The sequence below is a fragment of the Oncorhynchus nerka genome, linkage group LG1 (assembly GCF_034236695.1).
Source record: "Oncorhynchus nerka isolate Pitt River linkage group LG1, Oner_Uvic_2.0, whole genome shotgun sequence".
Classification (NCBI taxonomy): Eukaryota; Metazoa; Chordata; class Actinopteri; order Salmoniformes; family Salmonidae; genus Oncorhynchus; species Oncorhynchus nerka.
The window spans coordinates 7824394-7848857 of NC_088396.1; the positions used below are offsets into that span (position 1 = coordinate 7824394).

Consider the following 24464-nt stretch of genomic DNA (forward strand, 5'->3'; position numbering starts at 1 on the left):
TACATTCTAGACAATTTTGTGGCAACAGTTTGGGGAAGGCCCTTTACTGTTTCAGCATGACAATTCCCCCCATGCACAAAGATGTCCATGCAGAAGTGGTTTGTCGAGATCGGTGTGGAAGAACTTGACTGGCCTGAATTGGAACGCCGACTGCGAGCCCAACATCAGTGCCCGACCTCACTAATGCTCTTGTGGCTGAATGGAAGCAAGTCCCGGCAGCACTGTTCCAACATCTAGTGGAAAGCCTTCCCAGAAGAGTGGAGGCTGTTATAGCAGCACTGTTCGTTCCAACATCTAGTGGAAAGCCTTCCCAGAAGAGTGGAGGCTGTTATAGCAGCAAAGGGGGACCAACTCCATATTAATGCCCATGATTTTGGAATGAGTGGTTCGACTAGCAGGTGTCAACATACTTTTGGTCATGTAGTGTACCTTAAAATACATTTTGCATCATGATTGCTGTGCCAGACATGCATGCAGCTAGGTATAATCAACCATTTACAAAAAGTGTTTATGACTGAAATAACCACTATACACACACACATTCCAACAGCATTGTATCTTTTAAGAGTTGTTCATTTATTTCTAAATGGGCAAATCATACAACAGCAGCTATGGAATAGCATGTCTTAAACAAAAACAGCATTTCAAAATGGAATGGCTATGAAGTAGAAAAGTACATTAATTGCATTTCAGTAGCCATTGAACCAATCACCAGAAATCCAGCATGGTAGGTAATGCAAAAGCAGCTCTATAAGCTTACCAAGAGATATCACTCTAGTCTATTAGAATACAGTATGAATGCTGAACATCAGCCTGCAAGATTAATTTAAGCTAACCTCCAACTCAAAGTCCATCACTGAACATAAATCAATTTACAAGACAGGACCCAAGCAACATCAGGAAATGTAGTTGTTCCACACAAACACCACCAAGTGTTCCTTGGTGAAACTTGGTGACTTGGAGGCCCACTCCAAGTCACTACAGTATGTCACTTGACATCAAGACAATGTTCAATGGAAGGAGCTGCTGCACTTGAGGAATAGTCAACTGTTGCCCCCGAAATATTGCAAGAAAATAAACTTTACTCAACCACATTGGACATTGGATCAAAGCTACTTTTTAGATTACAATCAATGTGTTGTATTTCACAAAAAGGCAAAGGTTACAATCAAGGTTAGATAATCTGACAATTGATAGGTTTGGCCCTTGATCTTAAGACATGCTCCGGAACTTTGGCGACTAGTAAGTACAGCATTTTTTAAACCTTCCGCTATGGGCTGGATGTTAAAGTGTAGTTCATACATGCATAATCTATGAGCAGAATTACTGTACTACCTAAATTAAACATGAAATCCCTAGTTAGAAAGTGACTTTACTGGAGGTTGTGCGGTGCCATTTACCCAATTTCTTTCATTAAAGGTTTGATTTTGTGCTACATACTCTTTAAAAGGTGCATTCTGTCAAATGTTCACATGCAAATAGCCCTTATTCGGTACAATATGCAAACTTTGTCTATGGTAAAGGCCAATCTAGTAGAAGTAAGGAAATACATTCCTTGGAGAAACGACTGAGGGGTGTCTAGATAAGGGCAATGCATTCCAATTGGAATCTGCACGCTTGGATTTTAAAGTAAATTATATTTGAGCCCTTAGATCATGAAATACGAGGTCTTGGAAGATAGGGATAGTGATAGATTGACTTCTGCATGAAAGGAAGAACCAAGAGGGATGAATGAGACCCAACTAGCTTTAGCCCCTTGCATTAAACCAGAAATTTGCAAATTGAATCAAGCTTTGCCAGTATTTTTTTTTTTTGAACTTTGCATGCCAATAGACAATCAGGAATGAACAAATGCCTCAGAAATCCTGGATGATCCGGAAGTGGTTCTCGATGGATGCGGGCTCATCCTCAAAGTGCATCTTCTGGCTGAGTCGGGCCCCTAGATCCTCAAGTTTCTTGACAAAGCGCCCATGCTCTCGGCCCACCCAGGCTCGCATGGGGTCACGCACCTCATACGGTGTCACGTGGGCGTGGACCGCAACCCCGCTGGCCGCCAGTTCCCCCAGCGCCTGCTTGTCAGTCACCCAGGTCTCGCTGCCTCCCGGGTGGCCACCATCCAGCCAGTACATGTCTGAAAGGCACTCCACAAATGGCCCCATCTCCGGGTCAGCCCGTGCCCTCGCCAGCTCGTACACCATCTGGTTGAGCACCACGCAGCCTTTGCTGAAGCCCACCACGGCCAAGGAGAAACCCGGGGCGACTGTGTCACCACCCCTTTGAAGCAGGAGGGGGTTGGGCAAGCCAGCGCGCTCCATGCCGTTGCTCAGCAGTGCCCTACAAATCAGTAATAATTGAGTCATTTGGCAGATTATCTAAAAATTTACAGTAAGTTAAGACAACTGCATCAAAAATAAGTGCATTCAGACCCCTTGACCTTTTCCCACATTTTTAAAAAGTTAGACTTTAAAATCCATTTGAGATTTTTTTTAAACAATCCTCAATCTACACACAATACCCCATAATTACAAAGTAAAAACAGGTTTAGAAATGTTTGTTAATTTATGTAAAAACTTCCATTCATCTTTCCCTCGATCCTGACTAGTCTCCCAGTCCCTGCTGCTGAAAAACATCCCCACAGTATGCTGCTGCCACCCATTATTTATTTTATTTATTTAACCAGGTAAGCAAGTTGAGAACAAGTTCTCATTTACAATTGCGACCTGGCCAAGATAAAGCAAAGCAGTTCGACACATACAACGACACAGAGTTACACATGGAGTAAAACAAACATACAGTCAATAATACAGTAAAAAAAACAAGTCTATATACAATGTGAGCAAATTAGGTGAGAAGGGAGGTAAAGGCAAAAAAGGCCATGGTGGCAAAGTAAATACAATATAGCAAGTAGAACACTGGAATGGTAGTTTTGCAATGGAAGAATGTGCAAAGTAGAAATAAAAATAATGGGGTGCAAAGGAGCAAAAATAAATAAATAAATTAAATACAGTTGGGAAAGAGGTAGTTGTTTGGGCTAAATTATAGGTGGGCTATGTACAGGTGCAGTAATCTGTAAGATGCTCTGACAGTTGGTGCTTAAAGCTAGTGAGGGAGATAAGTGTTTCCAATTTAAGAGATTTTTGTAGTTCGTTCCAGTCATTGGCAGCAGAGAACTGGAAGGAGAGGCGGCCAAAGAAAGAATTGGTTTTGGGGGTGACTAGAGAGATATACCTGCTGGAGCGTGTGCTACAGGTGGGAGATGCTATGGTGACCAGCGAGCTGAGATAATGGGGGACTTTACCTAGCAGGGTCTTGTAGATGACATGGAGCCAGTGGGTTTGGCGACGAGCGACGAGTATGAAGCGAGGGCCAGCCAACGAGAGCGTACAGGTCGCAATGGTGGGTAGTATATGGGGCTTTGGTGACAAAACGGATTGCACTGTGATAGACTGCATCCAATTTGTTGAGTAGGGTATTGGAGGCTATTTTGTAAATGACATCGCCAAAGTCGAGGATTGGTAGGATGGTCAATTTTACAAGGGTATGTTTGGCAGCATGAGTGAAGGATGCTTTGTTGCGAAATAGGAAGCCAATTCTAGATTTAACTTTGGATTGGAGATGTTTGATATGGGTCTGGAAGGAGAGTTTACAGTCTAACCAGACACCTAAGTATTTGTAGTTGTCCACGTATTCTAAGTCAGAGCCGTCCAGAGTAGTGATGTTGGACAGGCGGGTAGGTGCAGGTAGCGATCGGTTGAAGAGCATGCATTTAGTTTTACTTGTATTTAAGAGCAATTGGAGGCCACGGAAGGAGAGTTGTATGGCATTGAAGCTTGCCTGGAGGGTTGTTAACACAGTGTCCAAAGAAGGGCCGGAAGTATACAGAATGGTGTCGTCTGCGTAGAGGTGGATCAGAGACTCACCAGCAGCAAGAGCGACCTCATTGATGTATACAGAGAAGAGAGTCGGTCCAAGAATTGAACCCTGTGGCACCCCCATAGAGACTGCCAGAGGTTTGGACAGCAGACCCTCCGATTTGACACACTGAACTCTATCAGAGAAGTAGTTGGTGAACCAGGCGAGGCAATCATTTGAGAAACCAAGGCTGTCGAGTCTGCCGATGAGGATGTGGTGGTTGACAGAGTCGAAAGCCTTGGCCAGATCAATGAATACGGCTGCACAGTAATGTTTCTTATCGATGGCGGTTAAGATATCGTTTAGGACCTTGAGCGTGGCTGAGGTGCACCCATGACCAGCTCTGAAACCAGATTGCATAGCAGAGAAGGTATGGTGAGATTCGAAATGGTCGGTAATCTGTTTGTTGACTTGGCTTTCGAAGACCTTAGAAAGGCATGGTAGGATAGATATAGGTCTGTAGCAGTTTGGGTCAAGAGTGTCCCCCCTTTGAAGAGGGGGATGACCGCAGCTGCTTTCCAATCTTTGGGAATCTCAGATGACACGAAAGAGAGGTTGAACAGGCTAGTAATAGGGGTGTCAACAATTTCGGCAGATAATTTTAGAAAGAAAGGGTCCAGATTGTCTAGCCCGGCTGATTTGTAGGGGTCCAGATTTTTCAGCTCTTTCAGAACTTCAGCTGAATGGATTTGGGAGAAGGAGAAATGGGGAAGGCTTGGGCAAGTTGCTGTTGGGGGTGCAGTGCTGTTGACCGGGGTAGGAGTTGCCAGGTGGAAAGCATGGCCAGCCGTAGAAAAATGCTTATTGAAATTCTCAATTATGGTGGATTTATCAGTGGTGACAGTGTTTCCTATCTTCAGTGCAGTGGGCAGCTGGGAGGAGGTGTTCTTATTCTCCATGGACTTTACAGTGTCCCAGAACTTTTTAGAGTTAGTGTTGCAGGAAGCAAATTTCTGCTTGAAAAAGCTAGCCTTGGCTTTTCTAACTGCCTGTGTATAACGGTTTCTAGCTTCCCTGAACAGCTGCATATCACGGGGGCTGTTCGATGCTAATGCAGAACGCCATAGGATGTTTTTGTGTTGGTTAAGGGCAGTCAGGTCTGGGGAGAACCAAGGGCTATATCTGTTCCTGGTTCTAATTTTCTTGAATGGGGCATGTTTATTTAAGATTGTTAGGAAGGCATTTAAAAAAAAAAATAAAAAAAAAATATCCAGGCATCCTCTACTGACGGGATGAGATCAATATCCTTCCAGGACACCCCGGCCAGGTCGATTAGAAAGGCCTGCTCGCTGAAGTGTTTCAGGGAGCATTTTACAGTGATGAGTGGAGGTCGTTTGACCGCTGACCCATTACGGATGCAGGCAATGAGGCAGTGATCGCTGAGATCTTGGTTGAAGACAGCAGAGGTGTATTTAGAGGGGAAGTTGGTTAGGATTATATCTATGAGGGTGCCCGTGTTTAAGGCTTTGGGGGGGTACCTGGTAGGTTCATTGATAATTTGTGTGAGATTGAGGGCATCAAGTTTAGATTGTAGGATGGCTGGGGTGTTAAGCATGTTCCAGTTTAGGTCGCCTAGCAGCACGAGCTCTGAAGATAGATAGGGGGGCAATCAGTTCACATATGGTGTCCAGAGCACAGCTGGGGGAAGAGGGTGGTCTATAGCAGGCGGCAACGGTGAGAGACTTGTTTTTAGAGAGGTGGATTTTTAAAAGTAGAAGTTCAAATTGTTTGGGTACAGACCTGGATAGTAGGACAGAACTCTGCAGGCTATCTTTGCAGTAGATTGCAACACCGCCCCCTTTGGCAGTTCTATCTTATCTGAAAATGTTGTAGTTTGGAATTAAAATTTCTGAATTTTTGGTGGTCTTCCTAAGCCAGGATTCAGACACAGCTAGAACATCCGGGTTGGCAGAGTGTGCTAAAGCAGTGAAAAGAACAAACTTAGGGAGGAGGCTTCTAATGTTAACATGCATGAAACCAAGGCTATTACGGTTACAGAAGTCATCAAAAGAGAGCGCCTGGGGAATAGGAGTGGAGCTAGGCACTGCAGGGCCTGGATTAACCTCTACATCGCCAGAGGAACATAGGAGGAGAAGAATAAGGGTACGGCTAAAAGCAATAAGAATTGGTCGTCTAGAACGTCTGGAACAGAGAGTAAAAGGAGGTTTCTGGGGGCGATAAAATAGCATCAAGGTATAATGTACAGACAAAGGTATGGTAGGATGTGAATACAGTGGAGGTAAACCTAGGTATTGAGTGATGAAGAGAGAGATATTGTCTCTAGAAACATCATTGAAACCAGGAGATGTCATTGCATGTGTGGGTGGTGGAACTAATAAGTTGGATAAGGTATAGTGAGCAGGACTAGAGGCTCTACAGTGAAATAAGCCAATAAACACTAACCAGAACAGCAATGGACAAGACATATTGACATTAAGGAGAGGCATCCTTAGTCGAGTGATCAAAAGGGTCCAGGGAGTGGAGAGGTTGGTTTGGGGGTCACGGCGATTTAGACAGCTAGCCAGGACATCGGTAGAAAGCTAGCATAGGATGGAGGTCTGTTGTTAGCCACCTCTTGCGTTCCGTCAGTAGATTAGTGGAGTTCCGTGTTGTAGAGGGGATTAGTCCAAATCACACAACAACAAAAAAAATAAAAACAATAGATATAGTTATAGAGGCCCAAGAAGAAACATAATAATAATAAAAATAAATAAATTGACCGATTGCTTCACCGTAGGGATAGTGCCAGGTTTCTTCCAGATGTGACGCTTGGCATTCAGGCCAAAGAGTTGAATCTAGGTTTCATCAGACCAGAGAATCTTGTTTCTCATGGTCTGAGAGTCTTTATGTGCCTTTTGGCAAACTCGAAGCGGGCTGTCACGAGCCTTTTCACTGAGGAGTTTCTTTTTACTGAGAAGTGGCTTCCGTCTGGTGGAGTGCTGCAGAGATGGTTGTCCTTCTGGAAGGTTCTCCCATCCTCACAGTGGATCTCTGTCAGAGTGACCATCGGGTTCTTGGTCACCTTCCTGATCAAGGCCCTTCTCCCCCGATTGCTCAGTTTGGTCAGGTGGCCAGCTTTAGGAAGAGTCAACATTTCACTCACTCCTCCCCGTCTATCTTGTACACCACTGTTCCTCTGTCCATCTCTCATCCCTAGAATTTAGGTGGTTCAACATTTCTTCCATTTAAGAATGGAGGCCACTGTGTTCTTGGGGACCTTCAATGCTGCAGCAATTTTTTGCTATCTTTCCCCAGACCTGTGCCTCGACACAATCCAGTCTCGGAGCTCTACGGACAATTCCTTTTGACGTCATGGCTTGGTTTTTGCTTTGATGTCAACTTGGGGACCTTATAGACAGGTGTGTGCCTCTCCAAATCATATCCAATCAATTGAATTTAGCACAGGTGGACTCCAATCAAGTTGATGAAACAGCTCAAGGATGATCAATAGAAACAGGATGCACCTGTGGCCAATTTTGAGTCTCATAGTAAAGGGTCTGAATACTTAGGTAAATAAGGTAATTAAAAATCATACAAGTTCGCAAAAATGTCTAAACCTGTTTCTGCTTTGTCATTATGGGGTACAGTGTGTAGATTGAGGAAAAATAAATCAATTTTAGAATAAGGCTGTAATGTAACAAAATGTGGAAAAAGTCAAGGGGTCTGAACATTTAACGAATGCACTCTAGGTAGTGAGTGTTAGTGACAAACACAGTGCTAGAATAAAACATTATGAGATGGGATACCTCAGGTGGCGAAATGCTCCGTAGTCAGGTGAGTGCTCGGGCGCTCCAAACAGGTTGCTCTCCACAAAGTTGTGATAGCAGCTGAACTTGTGCAGGTACATGCGGGAGGCTCGGATCACCCACACGTGGCGGTCAGGGAAGCGGCGACCCAGGGTGAGGGCGACGTTCTCCAGGCTCCAGGATAGCCACTGCGCCCCCTCTGGCTGGAGCGACATCTCCTGCTGGAAATTCTAGGGATGAGAGATGGACAGAGGAACAGTGGTGTACAAGATAGACGGGGAGGAGTGAGTTGGGTGGAGGCGGAGAGAAGTGGGGAAAAGGAGAGGGGGTCAGTGAAAATAGACAGATGGGGGTGAGGGTGGGGGAGATGGACAGAAGGGAAGGGGTCGAAGAGGGAGAAAGAAAGATGGGGTGAGTCACCTGGCTTAAAGCAGCTTAAGAAGGGTTCATGTTTTTGTGCATCATGGCAACGAAATAACAACCGGATCAATTGGGAGATAAGACCCGTTCTGCAGTTCGCCTAACAATGACCATGAACTAATTCTGAGAAAAAAAAGGCTACCCCTTCCGTCAAGTCTCAAGTCTAACCTCATGTCTTTGGTCCTTGGGTTGAAAGACCAAACTTACTAAACTAGTTTTTAAAACATCCTCCTCCCAACGGAGTTTAACAGATCAGGTGAAAGAGTGGTCCCTAATGTGATCATGGTGTGGGGTTGCATACAATGAACACATTCATTAACAATTGCTGAGCATCCCACTCGCAACAACCCGAGAATACTAACATTCCCTCTGGAATACTAAGACACCCTTGGAATCATAACATTTTAGTAGGCTAGCCTGTTGGAAGTCTTGGAATGGATGTTATTATTTGTGGGCAGGAGTATGTGAAATAGACACTCCACTTGAAATGTAAACAACCACAGCTGTAACCAATTTAGCTAACAGGATTATAGGCTGGCTATGCAACGGCCTTTCACCCTTATGCTTGGCATCAATTGGCATACGTGTATAATGTTACCAACCTGCAAAATGTCATGACAAATGGCTGAGGTGTTCATTTGATGGCGAAATAAGTGATATTAAAATGTACCTGCCTGACAAAACCCACACCCCTCACCTGTATGTCTCCAGGGAAAAACACAACATGTGCACTGCGATCTTCGGCGTCTGAACCGCACCGTCCCTGTGAATCCGAAGTAACGTTACTGAGTAGAAGCAAGTCGTTGACTCGGTCCGGTTGGCATCCCGGAATGTCGACCAGTCTCCGCAGTCGCGGCGGGCTCCCAGGGCGTGTTTCCTGGACTCCAAGCAGACAATGCTCTGGAGGCTCGAATGGCGATGAACCTGCTGCAGCGCTCATTGCTTTGGCTGCACAATGAAAGCCCGTTGCAACACCACGAGCGGTTATCATGGGGGCTAAAACCGGATTAAATGTAGTTTAGACGCAAATGCATGGCCAGTTAATGTACAGCATCCGAGGCAGACATGCGACAATGAACGTGCAAAACGATGCAACATCGACAACATAGTCATAAACAACTTTCTACCTTATGTCGTTGTAGTTTCTCCTCAACATCGTTGTTTATCCTGGACGTTGATCATTTTGTCAACCTGGGTGACGCTAAAGCGAGTACTGTTGTTGTCTTTGCATTTTGGTCCTCCACGTGTCGCTGTTTGCCAAGGACGTCAGCACCGGAACCAGCTCTCATCCGGTTCCTGTGAGCAAAATACGAATTGCTCATGATCACAGCAAAGACCGTACAATATAAAGATGGGCAGAAACTGCTTCTCCAATAGAAAACCCCGATCACGCTTGTAGTAGGCCAAGTCATGGTGTCTTTTGCTTGCTAAACTCATGCGCTGAAAAACGTCATCGGTTCTAACTGTCGTCTCGCGCCAAACTGCGCATGTGCAGACCGTGAAATCAAAGGCAGACCTTCAAAAAGTTGTTTTGGATGAAAACGTGTCAGTTGGTCACTTTTATGAGGTTGGCTCTAGGTTGTGACTCTAGGTTGTGCTTTTAGATTTTGAGAAAATTGACAACTAAGGAAGAATTTGTCACTTCTCTAAATTACCCTGGCCTGTTTTGCATGCCTTCCCGAAAGTCTCGCGATGTTGTCTCTCGATTTATAAACTCAATGGTTGAAGTTTGAATTTACCACTGAGTTACTAAACCCAGAGGTGCAACATCGCGAGAGGCTTCCGGGAACGCTTGAGAAGCAGACCAGGCCGGGGTTTGAGAAGTCAATTACAGAAGTGACTAATTATTCCTTAGTTGTTAATTTTCACAAAATCTAAAGGCACAACCTAGATTCTAGCCAATGTTTTAAGTAATTGAACATCGTATTACGCTAACCTCGTGAAAGTAACAAACTGCCACGTTTTCATTTACATAAAAAATATATTTTGTATCGAAGTTGTGCCTTTGATTTGACAGCCTGCACCAGCGCAATATGGCGCGACAGTTAGCCCAGATGATGTGTTTCTGCGCATGCTTTTAGTTTAGCGGACGTTGCCATTACAGCGTTTACAAGTGTGATCAGGTTTTTCTATGGTTTCCACATCTCTCGTTCGGGCCTGATAAATAGCCGTAATGTAATACTTGCGTTCTAATAACCTAGTGATGACCGATTTCTATTGGAGAGGCAGTTTCTGAATCACAGATTATGCAACGTGTATACATTTTTCGCCTTACAGTAGACACTTGATTGACTGTGTGTTGGCATTTTTCGTGGTTATTAGAACGTAAGTATTACATTATGGCTACATATCAGGCCCGCACGAGAGATGTTTAAGCATGTCATGTTTTATATGTTAATGAATGCATTTATGAACTGCGCTTGTTTTCTCGTCTTGTGTAACTGTATTGGCCATGTTTGGATTTTTATCATTTTGGTTTATGACAACATTTAAAATTACAAGTGGGATATTCCTTTGACACAGATGCATTTGTAATTTTTCTATAAAAAAATGTACTCCATGTTTATGTTTGATATGTTGTTTATGTTATGATGGCAAGATATCACATACTTTTCGATCAACCAAGCTGCAGTTTGCCACATAATGTTGTAGACATATTGACATTTTTGGGATGAAAATTTTACCATTCTCCATGAAGTTGTATTTAAATGGAGTAAAACAGATAATCCCATTATGAGAACTTTTCAAGCATCAGAATATAGTAGAGAGACTCAAGGAAATACAGTACAGTTGTCAAATAACTGGTGTTTAGCTACAATTTGTATCTGGTGAAATAGACCACTGCAAAATCAGCCTACCTAAAGTTCAGTGACATGGGTTCCTTCAGGGGGATGGCTCATAGTGCCATAGGCCAGCGTCTGGTCGCCTGCCTCCTCAATGTCTCAGAAGCCCGCAGGAAGGAATTGGTGGAAACAGTGGCCAGGGCAGCTGTATTTGACAGTAATGGTGAGTTACCCCTGTAAAAATGTTTCATTGTTCACTGCATAAACAGTAGTAACATAGTGATAGGGGTGAAAAATAGTTATGATTTAACAGAATATGATGGTTTCTCATGGATTTATGCATCTTTCCGATTGTATGCATCTTTTCAGGCGGACGGCGAGAAGGGACAACAGTGCTCAACATCTTTAATGATCAAGACTACAACCGGTCTGTCATCACCATCGTGGCCAGTATTGACTGCATTAGTGAGTATCTGTCCTTTTATTGGGGAAAAACAACAACCACACCAAGGGACATTTCCTACAGGCTTTGTTCAGGATCACAATGTTACAATAAATATGACAAGTACTTAGCAAAGGTCTTCATTATCCTCCGACAATCTTTTACTCTTATGAGGGGCAGTGGTATAGTAACCCTTGAACACGGCTGCCTAAACATTTTTCAAGCAGACCAGGAATTAAGCACCCTAATTTAACCAATAACTGAACCGTGATTTCACTTGTGTCATTCCAATAATAGAAGGCGTTGTCAATGTGTTTCTCTTGCAGAGGAGGCAGTGCTGTCTGCGTGTGAGCAGGCCTGTCGACTGATTGACATGAGTGCCTATGCAGGCGGCCACCCAACGATGGGCGCTGTGGACCTGGTGCCCCTCTACCCTCTGGGAGAGGAGGTGGGACTGGGGGACTGTGCCAAGGAAGCTAGAGGTGTGTGTGTGGTGTGCGTGTGCCTGCATGTATGTGTCTACACTTTAAAGCTTTGACCCCCTTTTTTCTTTTCTCAGTTCATCATGTTGTATGCTGTATACGTGTGAATTGTGAGGCGACTACTGCAGTGGTGTATGTACAGTGTCTTCAGAAAGTATTCATACCCCTTGACCTATTCCACATTTTGTTGTTACAGCCTGAATTCAAAATGGATAACTTTTTTTTCCTCACCTATTTACACACAATACCCGATTCACTCATTTGTTTGTAAACAGTTAATCTAATTGGCTACCACATGTTCTTGTCAAACTTTCAACAGAGTAGCTAGCAAGCAACAAGATATGCCAAATAACTCAGATTTGACCATTCAGACACAAATCACATTGCCAGGAATCAGATTTGTGTCTGACCTCAAACCACTTACGTCAGTAGTTTGAAATGTGGCTCGAAATATCCGATTCATTTGCATTTTTGGCTGTTTAGCTTTCAGGAAAAGGAACCGATTCGAATCGGATATGCACACATTTCACTTCAAACTGCCAATGTGAACAAGGCTTGTGAGTTTTCCACATCTGGATTGTGCAACATTTGCCCATTATTCTTTTCAAAATTCTTGCTACCATTTTCAGGTCTTGCCATAGATTTTCAAGTTAATTTATTTTTTATTCTTTTTTTGTTTGTTTTTTAAACCTTTTTTTCTCCCACTTTCATGGTATCCAATTGGTACAGTATAAGTCGGAAGTTTACACACACCTTAGCCAAATACATTTAAACTCAGTTGTTCACAATTCCTGACATTTAATCCTAGTAAAAATTCCCTGTATTAGGTCAGTTAGGATCACCACTTTATTTTAAGAATGTGAAATGTCAGAATAATAGTAGAGAGAATTATTATTTTCAACTTTTATTTCTTTCATCCCATTCCCAGTGGGTCAGAAGTTTTACGTAAACTCAATTAGTATTTTGTACCATTGCCTTTCAATTCATTAACTTGGGTCAAACGTTTCGGGTAGCCTTCCACAAGCTTCCCACAATAAGTTGGGTGAATTTTGTCCCATTCCTTGTCACAGAGCTGGTGTAACTGAGTCAGGTTTGTAGGCCTCCTTGCTCGCTCACGCTTTTTCAGTTCTGCCCACAAATTTTCTATAGGATTGAGGTCAGGGCTTTGTGATGGCCACTCCAATACCTTGACTTTGTTGTCCTTAAGCCATTTTGTCACAACTTTGGAAGTATGCTTGGGGTTATTGTCCATTTGGAAGACCCATTTGCGACCAAGTTTTAACTTCCTGACTGATATCTTGAGATGTTGCTTCAATATATACACATAATTTTCCTACCTCATGATGCCATCTATTTTGTGAAATGCCCCAGTCCCTCCTGCAGCAAAGCACCCACACAACATGATGCTGCCACCCCTGTGCTTCAAGATTGAGATGGTGTTCTTCAGCTTGCAAGCCTCCCCTTTTTCCTCCGAACATAACGATGGTCATTATGGCCATACAGTTCTATTTTTGTTTCATCAGACCAGAGGACATTTCTCCAAAAAGTACAATCTTTGTCCCCATATGCAGTTGCAAACCGATATAGGACTCGTTTCACTGTGGATATAGATACTTTTGTACCTGTTTCCTCCAGCATCTTCACAAGGTCCTTTGCTGTTGTTGTGGGATTGATTTGCACTTTTTGCACCAAAGTACGTTAATCTCTAGGAGACTGAATACGTCTCCTTCCTTAGCGGTATGATGGCTGCGTGGTCCCATGGTGTTTATACTTGCGTACTATTGTTTGTACAGATGAAGGTGGTACCTTCAGGCATTTGGAAATTGCTCCCAAGGATGAACCAGACTTGTGGAGGTCTACAATTTTTTTCTGAGTTCTTGGCTGATTTCTTTTGATTTTGCCATGATGTCAAGCAAAGAGGCCCTGAGTTTGTAGGTAGGCCTTGAAATACATCCACAGGTACACCTCCAATTGGGTCAAATGTTGTCAATTAGCCTATCAGAAGCTTCTAAAGCTATGACACCATTTCTAGAATTTCCCAAGCTGTTTAAAGGCACAGTCAACTTCTGATCAACTGAAATTGTGATATAGTGAATTATAAGTAAAATAATCTGTTTGTAAACAATTTTTGTGAAAAATGACTTGTGTCGTCATGCACAATGTAGATGTCCTAACCGACTTGCCAAAACTATAGTTTAACAAGAAATTTGTGAAGTGGTTGAAAAATGAGTTTTAATGACTCCAACCTAAGTGTATGTAAACTTCCGACTTCAACTGTATGTGTTAACCCATCCTCTCACCCTGTCCAGCGGTGGCTGCTGGGCTGACTGAACGGGTCAGTGGCACCAGTGCTTTCTTCTTTGGTTGGGCAGACTCACCCCAGCACCGAGGCCTGGCGCAGAGACGCAAGGAGATGGGCTGGTTCAGGAAGAATCCGGACACAGGAGCCAGCCGACCAGACGTGGGGCCCCTGCCACAGAAACGATATGGCCTCACAGGTTAGCACTCGCTTAGGGCTTGGCAGTTGGTGGATGTCCTGTTTACGCAAATACTGAGAGGTGATTTTTAAAACATAGGGTTAGGCTAGATTTGCATGTTTCATTCTGAGGACAGGCCCTCAGTGCCCCCACATTACACTCTCATGAATTATAGCACAGAGAGAGCGTACCCAGTAACCACTAATTGGGCACATTTGAAAATAACCGTATCTCTACCTTTTTGTCTGATCTTCTGACCTTTGACCCCACCTTTGCCATGCAGGTGTCGGAGCTAGTCCCTACGTCATGAACTGCAACGTCACCATCGACACCCAGGACCTGGCTCTGGGGCGCAGCATCGCCATGTCGATTAGGGAGTCTACTCCTGGGGGAATACCGGGGGTGCAAGTGCTGGCCCTGCCACACGAGGGTGCCGTGGAGATAGCCTGCAATGTGGAGAGCATGAAGGGGAACCCTCCTAGCCAGGTTGGGGAGAGGGGCGAGCCGTGGCCCACCTTCAGTATTGGTGGGCAGCCATACTGCCACGCCCCAGCATCTCTTATCACAGCCAGGGTGGCAGAGCTGGCAGGACGGCAGGGGGTGGCCACTAAGGGCACGGCGCTGGTGGGGTTCACGCCCTATGAGTGCAGAGGCCTGGCAGAGAAAGCTTTGTCATTGGGAATCGCTGAGTTCTGGAAAGAACTGCGCAGGTTACACATGTAACCTTCCAAACTTTACTACAAAACCTCAACGTTTTGTATTATTCAGGTTGATTGAACGAAGAATGTAAAAGGACATGCAAGCTGTTATCGGCAAGGTTTAAAGCATATGAATTGCACAAATGCACGACTATTACACAACAGTTTTGAATCTGTGGGCTCTGGATTTGATGTAGCACATTTGAACAAGGATATTGTACAGAGAATCTCATTTAGTGTGGTGATCATGGTTGAAAACTTCAACGCCATAGACCTTAACTGTGATCATCTTAATATACTCATCAAGACAAAGGGACAAATGACCAATTTAGAGTTGAGGTAATACTTTTTTGTAAATCATTTAACAATGTCATTGGGATACTAACACAATTCATTTTGTTAAGCGTGCATATCTCAAGTCAGAGTAACACTGAAAGTGCTGCAAAATGTTGCAATTTATTGTTCTATTAACAGGTTAATCCTTCTTTATTTGACTTTAAAGAATAAACATGACTTTACTATAACTTTACTATTTTCATATTATTGTTTATAATTCTACCAAAAAATATATATTATCATGAAATATATTAAAGGTGTGTTCTGTAACATTCTCATGTTCAAAACTCTAAAACTACCATTAAGATTGGACTCAATGAGAGTAAAAAAAGCAACTCTGTATCCAGACCAAAGTGTGTACACACCTCATGTTGTAAGACGTGGTCTAGCGTCAGCCAGGAAAGTTCTGGCCACCTTCAGACAAACAAACGTGTACACTGTTTGGCATGGTAGAGTTCTTTGCCGGGACGTGTCAAAACGCATAGACATTTGTTTGCTCTGTCTTCAGGACAATACAGTGCCACTGCCTCAATCCTTATCCCAGTCTGCTGTTCCCACATGCGTCAAGAGGGCCACTATTGTTCCTGTTCCCAAGAAAGCTACGGTAACTGAGCTAAACGACTACCGCCCCGTAGCACTCACTTCCGTCATCATCAAGTGCTTTGAGAGACTAGTCAAGGACCATATCACCTCCACCCTACCTGACACCCTAGACCCACTCCAATTTGCTTACCGCCCCCAATAGGTCCACAGACGAAGCAATCGCAACCACACTGCACACTGCCCTAACCCATCTGGACAAGAGGAATACCTATGTGAGAATGCTGTTCATCGACTACAGCTCAGCATTTAACACCATAGTACCCTCCAAACTCGTCATCAAGCTCGAGACCCCGCCCTGTGCCACTGGGTACTAGACTTCTTGCCGGGCCGCCCCCAGGTGGTGAGGGTAGGTAACAACATCTCCACCCCGCTGATCCTCAACACTGGGGCCCCATAAGGGTGCGTTCTGAGCCCTCTCCTGCACTCCCTGTTCACCCACGACTGCGTGGCCATGCACGCCTCCAACTCAATCATCAAGTTTGCGGACGACACTACAGTGGTAGGTTTGATTACCAACAACGACAAGACGGCCTACAGGGAGGATGTGAGGGCCCTCGGAGTGTGGTGTCAGGAAAATAACCTCGCACTCAACGTCAACAACACAAAAGAGATGATTGTGGACTTCAGGAAACAGCAGAGGGAGTAACCCCCCTATCCACATCGACGGGACAGTATTGGAGAGGGTAGTAAGTTTTAAGTTCCTCGGCATACACATCACGGACAAACTGAATTGGTCCACCCACACAGACAGCGTTGTGAAGAAGGCGCAGCAGCAACCTCAGGAGGCTGAAGAAATTTGGCTTGTCACCAAAAGCACTCACAAACTTCTACTGATGCACAATCGAGAGCATCCTGTCGGGCTGTATCACCGCCTGGTACGGCAACTGCTCCGCCCACAACCGTAAGGCTCTCCAGAGGGTAGTGAGGTCTGCACAACACATCACCGGGGGCAAACTACCTGCCCTCCAGGACACCTACACCACCCGATGTCACAGGAAGGCCATAAAGATCATCAAGGACATCAACCACCCGAGCCACTGCCTGTTCACCCCGCTATCATCCAGAAGGCGAGGTCAGTACAGGTGCATCAAAGCAGGGACCGAGAGACTGAAAAACAGCTTCTATCTCAAGGCCAACAGACTGTTAAACAGCCATCACTAACATTGAGTGGCTGCTGCCAACACACTGACTCAAGCCAGCCACTTTAATAATGGAAATTGATGTAAAAAATGTATCACTAGCCACTTTAAACAATGCCACTTAATATAATGTTTACATACCCCACATTACTCATCTCATATGTATATGTATATACTGTACTCTATATCATCTACTGCATCTTGCATGTACATGTATCACTAGCCACTTTAAACCATGCCACTTTATGTTTATATATATACCGTACATTACTCATCTCATATGTATATACTGTACTCGATACCATCTACTGCATCTTGCCTATGCCCTTCTGTACCATCTCTCATTCATATATCTTTATGGACATATTCTTTATCCCTTTACACTTGTGTAAGGTAGTAGTTGTGAAATTGTTAGGTTAGATTACTCGTTGGTTATTACTGCATTGTTGGAACTAGAAGCACAAGCATTTCGCTACACTCACATTAACATCTGCTAACCATGTGTATGTGACAAATAACATTTGATTTGATTTGAGTTACGTCGTTATTGCCTTTTGTGATTGGATTTAAAATGACAATTTTCATAGAAATGGCTCACTCCAAAAGTGGTCAAGGACAGGGTTAAGTTTAGGGGTGGTGCTTAAGCTATTCAAGATAATATGTTCTAATGTCCAGCACTTTGGAATTTGGGCGATGGTCAGGTCACTTCCTGTTTGGTATAAATAAGAAACTGTGTTTACAGATGGGTCCTTGGTAATTTCCTGTAATTAAGCATACATCGCTTTTAGTCAGTCAGTCTTCTGAAGGCAATTTTTGCCATCCAAGATACAGATGCATAATACCCTAGAGAATCAATGTTATGTATTCATATGGGGAATAGTTTTTGCATGCACTTTCACTATATGTTCAACTAATTGCATAATGTATGCCAATTAAATTAATCTATACTGAACACAAATATAAACACAACATGTAAAGTGTTGGTCCCATGTTTCATGAGCTGAAATTAAAGATCCCAGAAATGTTCCATATGCACAAAGCTTATTTCTCTCAAATTTTGGGCACAAATGTGTTTTTAATCCCTGTTAGTGAGCATTTCTCCTTTGCCAAAATAATTAATCCACCTGGCAGGTGTGGCATATAAAGAAGCTGATTAAACAGCATGATAATTACACAGTTGCACCTTGTGCTGGGGTCAATAAAAGGCCATTAAAAAATGTGCAGTTTTGTCACACAACACAATGCCACAGATGTCTCAAGTTTTGAGGGAGCGTACAATTGGAATCCTGACTGCAGGAATGTCCACACAAGCTGTTGCCAGTTCATTTCTCTACCATAAGCCGCCTCAGATGTTGTTTTGGAGAGAGAGTGTGGGCGAGTGGTTTGCAGATGTCAAAGTTGTGAACAGAGTGCCCCATGGTGGCAGTGGGGTTATGGTATGGACAGGCATAAAGCTACGGACAACAAACACAGTTGCATTTTATCGATAGCAATTTAAATGCCCAAAAATACTGTGATGAAATCCTGAGGTCCACTGTAAGGACCATTTTTTAAAGGAATCTGTGACCAACAGATGCATATCTGTATTCCCAATCATGTAAAATCCATAGATTAGGGCCTAATAAATGTAGTTAAAATCTATCAAATTGTTGCATGTTTTGTTTATATTTTTGTTCAGTGTAGCTTGGCTACAAGAGGGACATGTACTGTATGCATGTCCACTATGCATTGTGATAATTCTACTTATTTAATTCACGATATTACTCGTTTATAATTTCATCTTCACATTTTCATGTTTTTAATTGTCTTTGTGTATCTGTGCACTGTGAAATTTGAGTGTTACATTAGAGAGTACTGTGGTGTGTATTGCGAGGCTATTTGCCTCCCTTCTGACTCACAGTATTAACCATTTGATGACATGCTGGGGAATTTGGCTAGATGACAAGATAGTGTTGGGACGAGATGATTACACTCATTGGTTAAATGAGGGCAGTTCAATCGAGTACAGGCTTAACTGAATGAACAACAAAGGTGGAATTTTATTAAATAGTTTCGGGATTGGCTTCGTCTCTGAGGGAAGATCCTCAAAGCTAGATGATGTGATGCCATCAGCCCCATTGCATTGTTTGTGTACTTTAGGTATGAATTTTCCTACAGTAGGCTATATTTGTTTGCATTAGCGTTTAAATGCATTTGTACTTTCCCTCTTAATGTGTACACATTAATCTCTTTGAGCCTCCAACTGAGGCTCTTAGTCATACAGTTAATGCAGCCATGCAGCTTCATCTCATCAGTACAGTACATACTGCACAACACACACAAATACACACTCCCTGCCAGCCTTGGGAGCATCAGGCCCCAATGTAGGTCACAGCATAAGCCCAGGGGTTCTTTGGTCCTCCCAACACTCTCACACACAAGTATGGACTTGTACATGGAACCCTATTCACATTTTTGCTCATTTAACTTCCAAACAGTATCTACCTCAAACTCATATATTAGCACTCACTCTGCACTTTGTTTTGAAAAGCTACCTAATGTAATCTAAGCAGCTGTCACTCATGTCCCCATGTATTAGCTTACTTTTATGGGATGAAAATGGTCCAGGTAATGCGTGGCATCTGGTGGCTTTAGAACATGTTTGTCAGCCAAAAGTCTGAAGTCTCATGTATTTCCCTCATGTACAGAAAAAACAACTGATTGAGCATTAGATAGATAGGTACTTTATTTATTCCCAGGGAAATGTCATTTAAGCTTCTCTCGGTCTCGAGCTCACTTTTTGCTCTTTTCCTCACTCTCTTTTCCTCCCTCCCTATTAACCTCATTAGGCCTAGTGAGTCACTTCTGATAGCCCTAACGACTGTAAATGCAACCATGCTAGATTATAGGTTGACACTTCCTTCTAAGGACTTTCAAGGAGGGCCCTTTTAGATACTCACTAGAACGTGTAGATTAGGTAGTCACTAGGCAAACAGACATTATGATAGAGTGGCATTGGTTGTCTGTTACTGTATATTTCATAGCAATAATATACTGTAGATATTATATCATATCAGGTGTTAATGTTACAGCCCTTATTTTCACTATAAATATTCATATCTAATAAAATGTTCACTGTAAACATTTCATTGTAATAATCCAGTGTTTTTAGAGTTTTGCGCCTTTTTAGATCTTCAATAGATGCGACATAGGATTCTTTCGACATGAGTTAGCCTGACAGTGTTTCAACTGAGTGTCATGTGACATGATACAGACATAAAGGATCTGATTTATTTACAACAGTTTCCAACGTACTATTAATAATATTCCAGAGCAGTTATTTTTTTCTCTCTCTCTGCCCTGTCAAATGCATAGATAACTCCGTCATCAGTCTTCTATTAAATCATACGACTCCGCTGAAGATGGACTAATAAATGATGTGCGCAAATGGGCTGATATGTGAAACATAACATTTTTTTTCTTAAGTAAGGTGTTTTCGCTGTGATTTTATCATTTTATTTCGGATCATTTGAGACCTGAGGCCAATTCAGTCGTGACAGCATAACATTATCTTCCTCGGCAGTACCCAAAAGTCAAACACATTCCTTTTAAACCCAATTTATTCTGCCAATTCAAAGAAAGTAATGTATACCGTTGGTCAAATATCTTGGAACTACCTTTTGACGCAGTGTTAGAATAATTGCCCTTCTCATGTAAAGTATTATGTATGTATTGTGATTTTGAAGTAGCTTTGGAGGAAACTTAAGTCTATCATGGTCACTCTCATTAAAATAGTCCAAAATGCAACGGCTATCCTCACCCGCCTTGCAGTGGCAGAACGTGCCACCTATGAAGTCAGCAGTCCCCAACCCCCACCCTGAACACATGTTATACATCCGCTGGGCACAGGCTGAGCATAACGCTGAGACACAGCTGAGAATAGGGAGAGAAAGAGAGGGAGAGAAAGAGAGGGGGGCACTGAAGTGGAAGTATGAGTGAGCATCAGAGAGAAGGACAGAAATAGAGCGATAAAGGATTGAATTGCAGAGGGAGGCTCAGAGAGAGAGAGCAATGGTAGTGCACATGGGTTTATGGTATTGTTGCAAGAGCCTTTTCTGTCATTTTCTGTGGACATGAACCTCACGTGGATTTTGTTTTCTCAGACTCCCAGTGGATTTCCCTGCAATTCCTCCCTGGATCTAAACAGCTGTTGAAGACTTGAAGACCAAACCATGCCTTCTCTTCATTGTAGCTTCAACATGGGCCCTTGACTGGGTACCCTGGCTGGATTCTTACTACCACGGATACCCTTCACAATTTTTTATTTAACTCTATCTTAGTCCAAATGAGATCAAAATACCTATTTTTCAAGGGAGACCTGACGACGAAGGATGGCGCTATGTGGCACCTCCACTAAGCACCACCCCTCAGTGCATGCCCTACAGTGAAGATTCCTCCATGTGCTATCTATACTGACGTCCCTAATCGTGGATAGCCACTGACAGGGTAAGATGCTGCCATGATGGCTGCTTTGAATGAATGGCTGTCATGTAGAAATGTAAGACTGTTCAGTGTGGCATTGAATTACCACATCGTAGGTGTGTTATACATGGCCTGAGAATTGGCATGGAGGCAGACCGATGGGATTTGAAAAGTATGGTTTGTGTAGCAGTGGCAGGGTTAATGGCGTGTTATAGGACTTCACTTATGTAAAAAGGAGAATAAACTGGATGGTATGGTATTTCTCTATTACTCTCGTGCCTAAGACCCTCATACACTTCACTCCTCTCCATGCCCCCTCATACCTATGGCACTTCTCCCCTCAGATCTACTCCCCCACTATAGTCTCACACTATCCGTTCTTTATCCGCCTCCCCAAGGGATATATTCATACCAAGGAGTATATTCACATTTTAATGTGCCAGGTAATTCTGAATTATGCTTGAAAATTGAGTGTGGAACTCCAATGTGGAATTGAATGTGCTTCTGTGCTAGCTGTGCACTTTGGGTGGAGCAGATTTGTGTACATACATAATATTGCTCTGGTAGCACCTATCTAAGCAAGTCTGCACACACATCCAAAAAGGCGATTACAGAATTTTGAGAAGTACGTAGTCATGTGTTGAAAGTGCGTAGCAGCCGATATGTGATATATTGCTTCCTGATGAATAGGTAGTCTCATACAATAGAAATGGAAGACTATGGCAACAACACCACAGCAGCCCTGAATAGGACAGAGCACTTACTCAACAGTGGATGTGATGTGGCTCAGGGCAAGGGGATGGTCAATGTCCACAGCTAGATTTTCATGCTTGGCCCGTCAAGGCACACAATCGACTATGTGGACAAGGGAGACTGAGAAATGCATTTAGGAAGAGGTAATTAGTCTACATTTTTTGGATACAGTACAGTAATTAGTTTACATTTTTTATGGATACAGTACAACAAGAAGATGATAGACAGTGAAACATAGATATGTATGCATATGGTAGTGTGCATCCATTTTTATTTAATTAAATCAAATAGTTTATGTAATCAAGGTGTTGTTTATGTAATCAAGACATATGTGCGTGCTACAGCAAGCAATAGCTTGGGAACTATGATGGCTAGCCCCGTTTATACAGACGTAGCGGTGTTGTAACCAAGCTAAATGTAATGCTGTCTACACACCCACCCAACAATTATTAGATGTCGAGGTTAAGTTCATTTTCAGCTGACTTCGGAGGTTTAAAACAACAGTTTTTTATACTTTATTTTAGAACATTACTGGAGTTGTTTCCAGAACAGTTGGTCCAGAAGAGGACACTGCAGTAATGTCTGTTAGCACTACTGCTGAATCTGAGAAGTGGGGCAGGACATAGTTGGTTCTGGGTTCTGGAATAAAACAGCACAGTACACTGTATTAAGACAATTTAAGTCAAATCATTAAGTTGTCTGGGTTGCAGCAGGATGTGATTTACTGAAGATGTATGTATTTAAATGTTCTGGGGGAAGGTCCCAAGGCCAATGTGAGAGAAAGAGGAAAGCTTCCTCAATTATACCAATTTACCCCCTGCCCAGAGGAAGACATTTAATGACACTTTTCTGGCCCAAGTCTTTCCATATAAGCACACATACAGAAAACTGCTGCTGCTGACAAGCCAGTAATGGAATGACTGTAGGCCCATCCTCAGTTTTTCCCACACCATGGGCTCAATTTAGGACTGTGGCTTACATGTTTGCACACATTTAAGTATTGCTCTCATAAGGTTCAACATAATCTTACTCTTATATTTTCACTTGTCATGGGAACAGTTTGTGAGGATAATGTGGAACTACACAGCAAATTCTCTAGTAAAAAATATATGAAAAAGAACACTGTTAAATCAACACTGACAGTGGACCCATATATAGTTGTGGCCAAAAGTTTTGAGAATGACACAAATATTAATTTTCACAAAGTCCGCTGCCTCAGTTTGTATGATGGCAATTTGCATATACTCCAGAATGTTATGAAGAGTGATCAGATGAATTGCAATTAATTGCAAAGTCCCTCTTTGCTATGCAAATGAACTGAATCCCCCCAAAACATTTCCACTGCATTTCAACCCTGCCACAAAAGGACCAGCTGACATCATGTCAGTGATTATCTCGTTAACACAGGTGTGAGTGTTGACGAGGACAAGGCTGGAGATCACTCTGTCATACTGATTGAGTTCAAATAACAGACTGGAAGCTTCAAACGGAGGGTGGTGCTTGGAATCATTGTTCTTCCTCTGTCAAACATGGTTACCTGCAAGGAAACATGTGCCGTCATTATTGCACAAAAAGGGCTTCACAGGCAAGGATATTGCTGCAAGTAAGATTGCACCTAAATCAACCATTTATCGGATCATCAAGAACTTCAAGGAGAGTGGTTCAATTGTTGAAGGCTTCAGGGCGCCCAAGAAAGTCCAGCAAGTGCCAGGACTGTCTCCTAAAGTTGATTCAGCTGTGGGATTGGGGCACCACCAGTACAGAGCTTGCTCAGGAATGGCAGCAGGCAGGTGTGAGTGCATCTGCACGCACAGTGAGGCGAAGACTTTTGGATGATGGCCTGGTGTCACGACTTCCTCCAAAGTCGTTTCCTCCCCTTGTTCGGGAGGCGTTCGGCGATCGACGTCACCGGCTTTCTAGCCATCGCCGCTCCATTTTTCATATGTCCATTTGTTTTCATATGTCCATTTGTCTTGTTCCATACACACCTGATTTTAATTCCCCAATCAATCTACATGTATTAATTCCTCTGTTCCCCATCATGTCTTTGTGTGTAATTGTTCATTGTTTATAGTGTATGTTCACACGCGATACTTTTATCGTTTATGTTCCGTGTTTTTGGGCACTTATGTCATTTTTGTGCCGATTGTTGAACGGAATAAAAGTGAGCATATTTACTCTACTCTGCTCTCCTGCACCTGACTTCGCCTCC

At 43.1% G+C, this 24464-nt stretch overlaps 2 protein-coding genes across 5 annotated transcripts; one reads left to right on the forward strand and one right to left on the reverse strand.

Annotated features, from left to right (window-relative positions):
* Nucleotides 1-552: 552 nt before the first annotated feature.
* On the reverse strand, nt 553-9471 carry lg1h2orf69 (linkage group 1 C2orf69 homolog). 2 transcript variants are annotated; one of them, XM_029668299.2, is made up of 4 exons: nt 9206-9471; nt 8776-9026; nt 7659-7888; nt 553-2334 (listed from the first exon to the last, which is right to left on the reverse strand). In XM_029668299.2, exons 2-4 carry the CDS (start codon nt 9016-9018, stop codon nt 1857-1859), a joined length of 951 nt encoding a protein of 316 aa, XP_029524159.1. In that variant the 5' UTR covers nt 9019-9026; nt 9206-9471; the 3' UTR covers nt 553-1856. The 2 variants fall into 2 exon arrangements, with proteins under 2 accessions (XP_029524159.1, XP_029524070.1); XM_029668210.2 differs by having other exon boundaries at nt 8776-9074.
* Nucleotides 9472-9808: 337 nt separating this feature from the next.
* ftcdnl1 (formiminotransferase cyclodeaminase N-terminal like 1) lies at nt 9809-15484 on the forward strand. 3 transcript variants are annotated; one of them, XM_029668521.2, is made up of 6 exons: nt 9809-9914; nt 10966-11084; nt 11231-11326; nt 11630-11785; nt 14095-14283; nt 14546-15484. In XM_029668521.2, exons 2-6 carry the CDS (start codon nt 10970-10972, stop codon nt 14983-14985), a joined length of 996 nt encoding a protein of 331 aa, XP_029524381.2. In that variant the 5' UTR covers nt 9809-9914; nt 10966-10969; the 3' UTR covers nt 14986-15484. The 3 variants fall into 3 exon arrangements, with proteins under 3 accessions (XP_029524381.2, XP_029524473.2, XP_029524293.2); XM_029668613.2 differs by lacking the exon at nt 9809-9914 and adding an exon at nt 9929-10403; XM_029668433.2 differs by lacking the exon at nt 9809-9914 and having other exon boundaries at nt 9929-11084.
* The last annotated feature ends 8980 nt before the right edge of the window (nt 15485-24464 follow it).